The following is a 7,135-nucleotide window of genomic DNA, read 5'->3' as shown; positions in this document are numbered from 1 at the left end:
CTTAAGTTTATTAATAATTTTCTCCCCCATAATTGAATACTGATGACATAAAGATTTGAGTTCAAATACATAATAGGCTAAAGATTTTTGGGACATTTTTTTTTTTTGACAATTAGTGTTTTAAGAGAAAATTACATACATCTATTCACCCTCATGTCTTTTCAAATCTTAAAATGGATAGTTCACCCAAAATGAAAATTGTAACCAAAAAAAAAAAAAAGGGTGGGGGGTGTCTATGGTACCTCACAACTGTTTGGTTACAAACATTCTTCAAAATCTCTTTGCATTTAGCAGAAGAAATAAATTCATACAGGTTTGAAACAACTAATGATGACTGAATTTTCATTTTTGTGTGAACTATATCACTTTAATATTTTCATTCTTTCATGGAATGTCATAAACAAAGATATTTTGACAACAAAAAATCAAGTCAATGGTAACCAAAATTGTTTTGATTATCAACATTCTTCAAAATATATATTTTTTTGTGTTCCACAGATGAAAGTTACACGGGTTTGGAACGATATGAGGGTAAATAGCCTAAATGATACAAATTTAAATTTTTGGGTGAACTATCCATTTAAATAAACCCAAACTATCATTGAGAACAGTTTGTGAAATATATACGCTGTGCATATCATATGTCAGGTCAAATTTGATTAATAGATTTATAAAACTCAATGTTTTTTTTATTGAGTTTTATTTTTTTCAATGGTCAATAACAATGGTCAAATGTCATAACTGGTTCATTAAGGCAAAAATGGCCAAAAGACAATAGAACTGAGCAGAGTCTGTCACAACTTCTTCTTGAGAAATCATCATCATCATCATGATAATTGTTAAGTCATCTGGCCAATGGCAAGGCGTTGGCCACGAGACCTATGCCAGTGTCACAGTGTACAGTAGGTGTTAGTCACTCACTTCAGAAAAATAGGTGTGTGAGAGGGAGTTGCATTGGTTCAGGACTTTACACCTGGATGATTTTTATATATGACAGCAGTATCAGTCATTGTGGCAGACTTTAGAAAAACACCTTCCCTCTAAGGGATTTTGCTTAATGTAGAAACATAAGTTTTAAAATCAGCCATTCAGATTTAACATTATGCATTAGTGGCCTCTAGTGGTCACTTCAGGTACTAACAGTCAAAAGATCACTCTTACAGAAATAAAAACACACTCTTATATTTTTTTTTATTATATCAAAATACAAAAAAGTTTTACGGGGTTAATACATGGACCAAAGCGTTGAAAAATGTCAACCTAATAGAGCTTGCCAAAATGTGCATATCTGGGCATCTGGTGATGTAAACAATGCAAATTGAACGGCTCCACTATACATAACTTCAGTTGGGCTGTTAAAGACAGCACACGCGCACACTCACACACACATATTTAACACTCCATATGTTTCATTCCCAGATCTGGTATTGACGCAACTCTTGAAGGACAATTCATTTGTCAGGATAGGATATTCTTTTTGATCTGGGTCTTATTCTAGAGCAAGACTTGTTAATAAATGTAAAAAAAAAATCAAATCAAAGCAATAGAATAAAAATAACAATGGGATTTCCTTCATTCTCTAAAAATGTCATTGCTTACTGCAGGGTTGTTCCCTTTTAATATCAAGATGCTGAATCAAAGTGTCCAGCTGAGTTATTGTGGAGGTCAATGTCATACTTCAGAAGTTACAGATACGAAACATCTTTAACATTTACTCCTAGCAGCATGAAGACACACCAGGCACCATATCTTAACATCTGAGTATGTGGAGACACCGAATGCCCATGAAAAATACTGCGAAGTAGGCCTACTAATCAAAGACGAGAAGATATAGAGGCACACTGCACCTTGTTTTATAATCAGTTATAGCAATTTGTTGGAGAATTCCTTAGCAGTGGCAGAAGAATCAAACAATACATCATAATAATATTGTACATAAGGCTTTGGTACAGCACCATACTGTTTTAAGAATAATACCTGAAATAAATGAGATTACTTAACAAAAGAAGCCTCTGACCCAGTCATTCAATGCAGTCAATCAAATAAATCTGTCAATTTATCTTCTTTTTTTTCTTAACATAAGAACAGTCTCTTATACATTTGCATGTAGAGTAATCGGGATGAAAAACATGTTTGCCCAGAACACATCTTCAGATAATATAATCTCTAAACAATGTACAACACAAATTCAAAAGCAGTTAAAAAGCACAAAAATGCAATTTGAAATATGCTTCCAATAAGCTCTAAGTATGAGGTTTAATGTTAAAACAGTCATAAATTAGTGCATAATGCAGTATTACATTCTAAGTTTTCAGTGCTGGTTAATATGAACAGCAAAAGAATCATCAAGAACAAAAAAAGATGTACATTATCTGAAACGAGACAGACAGGTCCGAACAGTGAAATATCTTGATTATGTAAGGTTAGTTCTGTTCAATCAATAAAAAAAATAAAATAAAATAAAAAAAAGGGGGAAATAAAGTTTCACGAAGCACCATAAGAAGTAAGCACAAAACTGAATACAGGCAATCAAAGAGTTGATATGACACTTCCTGCAAATGAGCCCTCTTACAGAAGCAAAAAGGGGGCGTGTCTACCTGTACAGTAGGCTATCATAATATATATTCAACAAGAGAAACGTTTCAGTCGGGTTCTCCCTACAAAGACCACAGAGGAGCTGAATAAAATGCCGTCAATCACCATCCACAGATATACAGCGACACTGCATCTTAAATCAGCGTGGCAGCTTTATTCGAGGATGCATCGCTTCACCGTGTCCATGAAAAACACTATAAAACAGAAATGCCGCCGCTTGACGCGTCTGACCTCCACCTGCTTGAGTTACCAGGTATTTCCATGCTAAATGAAAAATTTACTATCATACCGTGGGTACATTTCATGGATTATACATTTGATATGCTGCCTCCACAAGACTGGCAAGTTCGTCTTTATAAACCCTTCTAAATACGCAGGTTTTTATTCATGGTGACAGCGAACGTTCACGCGATAACGTAAGCACATACTGAATGTCAAAGCCGATCTTTATTGAACACCTTTCACGGTTTCCATACTGAAAGATAGTGAGCGCACAGGACCTGCCCTGTGAGAGAGGTTTTATTGCTTGCGGCCCTACTCACCAGAAGAACTCGACAACGGAAATCACGACGGAGCTAGTTTAAAGACAGAGGACTGTGCGTGAGTTTGTGTGTTAACCTCTGAACCACAGCACCACGAGTTCAAAAAGACATAGCACCAAGTCATAATGTGTACAATGTGCCTACATCCTTGCACGTTATATTTCTAGATCATGTAAACATTATGTGGTTGTTGTAGGACTTATTAGCAATGAGTTCTTGACGGAACTTGACAAAACACGTAGCGAAAAAACAGTTAAGTCTAACTTTAACACTTTTCTCCCGACAGCTAAAGGCAGGTATTCAAGAATATCAAAAAGAAAAAGAAAAAAACATTGCCCTCTCCTCTCAGAGACTACACGATTAAAGCAGCCTTGTGAATTGCACCACGTGGAAAACGCTACACTGTAAAAAAGAAGAAGAAAAAAAAGTTTTTAAAGTGCAATCAACTTAGATGTTTAAGTCATTTCAACTTAAATTAATTTTTAAATGAGTTGAATCTTGTATAATTTATAAAAAAGTTGAAAATTGCTTAACTTATTTTGACGAGTTAAAGCAATGTTATAACAGAGTGAATTCAGGTCGATTGGGACACAAGTTATCTCAATGGCAAAAAGTGTCCCAATCACCCTGAATTTACCCCATATGTTGTCATAACTTATTGATCATACAATTTTTTACAGTGTAGTAATGATGAAGACATACATAGAAATAAGCAACAGAATATACTGACCTAATACTGAATAGCTCAAATATACATCACCGCAGTGAGATGTTTGAGCATTCGTTTTCATGTCGAGTAAAATAGTTGTATTAAAAGAAAGAGAAAGAAAAGACAAAGTAAACCCTTTGGGCACTTAAGTCAAATCTTCTTAACTCAAAAAGGCTACTACGAATCTCTATACAAAGAAATTCATCCCAGTGTTTCCTGCCTGTATATTCAGCCTTATTCAAGTACTGCATGAGATTTCATTCAATTTCCTCATTATTAAATTCCATTCACAGAAGAAGATTCATTTTGGAGTAATCGCATTGGCGCGTAAACGAGCTAAAAGAGAGAAAACATCACATTGAAAATATTCAGATAAATCTGATCTTCTAAGAGCAAATCATACATTCACCATCGGTTAAACTAAACTAGCATATGCTCAATTCGCTTTCACTGTACTGTAGGTAGCAATTCAGCAGCTGTTAGTGAACTCTAGAGACAATAAACATCCTTCTAAACTCATCATTAATTCAAATAACACAAACTTTGCTATGTCATCAGATGAGTCGTGATGGATGACAAATAGTAAAGATTACAATACAATTACTGAAATTGTTTTCAAAAAGAGTCAAGCTACTTTTGGAGGTTCACTTTTGTAGGTAGAAAGTAACCCAAGAACATCTTTTTTTTTTCACTGATCAGAGTAAGGACTATTTCACTTTTCTATTTTATATTGATGTCTTCATTAGTCTGCACAATATCTACTGTACTTCCTTTTTTTTGTTCTGTGTCCAAAGCAACATATAACAAATTATTTACTTCAAGGAAGTGATGGAAATATTAATAATGCATTTCACCACTTCTAACTACATTTGTGCAAGACAAGGACCAAGTAATTGTACTTCAGTTTAAATATTACATTTCCACTTATGTCATCTGAACATGTCAAAAAGCATATTTCTAAAATTGAACGTGTACCTGAATAATTTTGTAGCAGGGGGCTATTATTAATCTACCTCCAACCATAGATAAAAAGTGCCTTAAAGCTGTCCACTTTTTTTTCTTTCTTTTTTTGTCAAAAATAATGTAAATTATTCAAAAAAATAAATAAGAAAGCATGTTTTCAGTTTCCCTTGCCTTTGCATTGAATAAAAAACTGTGAATATCGGTTTAAATATCGTCGCAGGACAAGTCTAGTACTGCAGCCATTCTTTTCAAGCTTACAATTTCAATGATATTATGTGCTTTATATTTTATGTTTAATATGTTATAAACCAATTAAAAAATAATAATTTCTGGGCTTGCATTAATCCCTCGTGTTCTGTCAAGCTTTGCCACAAACAGACAACATATGTCATCCAAAATGAAATATGCTAGCTTGCACAAAATATGGTAGAAGTGCTGAAATATGTTCCAGATTATTTATTCCTTTTCTTTATTTTTCTCTTTTTTGAGGTATATTTTGTAGAAGGAAGAAAAGAAACCCTGTAGTAACTATCACGTCTTGAGAGACATATTTGTACAGAGCATTTAACTCTCTATCCTTCACAATATACACAGTTCTGACGACTTTATGGCCAGCAAGATTTTTCCTAGCATGTAATGGAATGCTATTTTTTTTTTTTTTTTATCAAAAGAAAAGCTTTTGTCCTGTCCCAGTTTTCTGTTTCTTCTAAAAGAGCACCCCTGTATGTTTTTCCTTAGTGTAAATTTACAGAAAATACAGATATGTGTAGTATATTGTGCCAACCGAAGAACATAATAAATTGTATCTAGTTTAGACTGATTACAAAACAGTACTGAGAGCATGTCCATTATACGTTTTTGCTAATGGACAAGAAGACGATCCGCCCCACAGGATAAGTTTTAGTGAGTTTTGGGGGGGCTCTCAGAGCAGAGAACCATAGTTTGAGGGGGCAGGGTCCATACTGGCCAGCAGGGATTTTCTGTCTTCTCTGGGGTGAAGCCAGCGCAGCAGAGAGGACAGATGGAGACAGGGGGACTTTCTAAGTGTACTTTTCCACTTTTTCTTTGAGGGAGAGCTGAGATGTTTTCTTTGCTCAGAGGCCTGAGATGCATGCGGCTGCTGGGTCTGAGAGGTGGACACATCTGAAGACAGCAGAGCAGATGAGACACAGCAACAGAAAAGATTTTTACATTTTCAGAAGAAAATGTGAGAGTTGCCTGTGCATGCAAACCTCGCTGCCACGATGTTAGGGTGTCAGGGCTGATAACAAGTCCATTTCTCCCAGTATGTAATGTACGGGTGAAACTGACCTGTCCTTTTCTTGAATCTGGAGTTGTTGTTCTTGTTGGCTGATGATTTCTTGGCTTTATTAATACAATAATATATCAGTGCTTCAAAGCTCTCAGACCCTGCAGGGACTCTGACTGCACCTAGATGCTCCCTGTGAGAGATAAACACAATTATGCATTACTTCACACCGCCACCAGGGTGCACTACGCTTTGACGAACTACGCCTGATCAAACTGAGATTTAGCCTTTGGCTGCCAAATGAGCTGTTAAAGCCTTCATGACAAAAGTACCATTCATCAACATCATGTACTGTGCAATTTAGCAATTGATCAACTTTTGCCGAATTGCAAGAAAAGCCTTGTTAGATATTATTTTGAAAATACTGTTTATCATTGCACCTTTTTGCTCATCAGCATAAATATTAAATATTAAATCACATTTATTTTTTGAAAAACAAAAACTCTTCTTCATTAGATGGGTATCTGCAAATTAAAAGCACATTGTATTAGTTCAGTTAGTCTGGTGAGTTGAATTTAGCATTTCCCCTCCCCCACTCATTTACTACAGAATACACCTAAATTAACATGAATAAACCTTTTACCTCATGTTGTACACTGCTGCCATGCTGCCAGCACTGTCCAATCAAATTACAATTAGCCAAAATCTCCTGTTTCCCCGTAAGCTCACTGGTTTCCTATTAAACTGACCACAGGGGTCACATTTCCTGTAAAGTGTTGTCTTTTATCGCACATGCCATTCCTCTATCATGGCAGAGATCATGACACTCAAACGTCCATACTGAAGAGTCAGGCAACAACTCATGGGTTCACAAGGCACAGAAACACAAAGCGTTTACAGACAGTCTCCCCTGCTGCTGAGGCTGTGGAAAGAGAAAGTGAAAGTGATTAATAGAGGGGGAGGTAGACATGACTGAGCACTAAAGTTCGCCACATCAAACACACTCTGGTTACCATGAATACACTGTACAGTGGCTTCACCATGCTGACAGGAGAAGAGATGGCAGGGAGGGGAGAA

The 7,135-nt window shown here is 35.9% G+C and overlaps 1 protein-coding gene across 1 annotated transcript in view; it reads right to left on the bottom strand.

Annotated features, from left to right (window-relative positions):
- Positions 1–1,172: 1,172 nt before the first annotated feature.
- Positions 1,173–7,135, bottom strand: part of igsf9ba (immunoglobulin superfamily, member 9Ba) — a gene marked incomplete at its 5' end in the record, with an annotated part of 61,595 nt that continues 55,632 nt past the window's right edge. Inside the window, 2 exons of the mRNA XM_079609316.1 lie at positions 1,173–5,952; positions 6,121–6,251. Of these exons, the coding sequence (XP_079465442.1) occupies positions 5,732–5,952; positions 6,121–6,251 (352 nt within the window). The 3' untranslated portion in view covers positions 1,173–5,731. The remainder of the gene's footprint in view (positions 5,953–6,120; positions 6,252–7,135) is intronic.

The sequence above is a fragment of the Phoxinus phoxinus genome (genome assembly GCF_949152265.1).
Source record: "Phoxinus phoxinus genome assembly, chromosome: 4".
In the NCBI taxonomy this organism is placed as follows: domain Eukaryota; kingdom Metazoa; phylum Chordata; class Actinopteri; order Cypriniformes; family Leuciscidae; genus Phoxinus; species Phoxinus phoxinus.
This window is presented reverse-complemented; position numbering and strand designations above follow the sequence as displayed.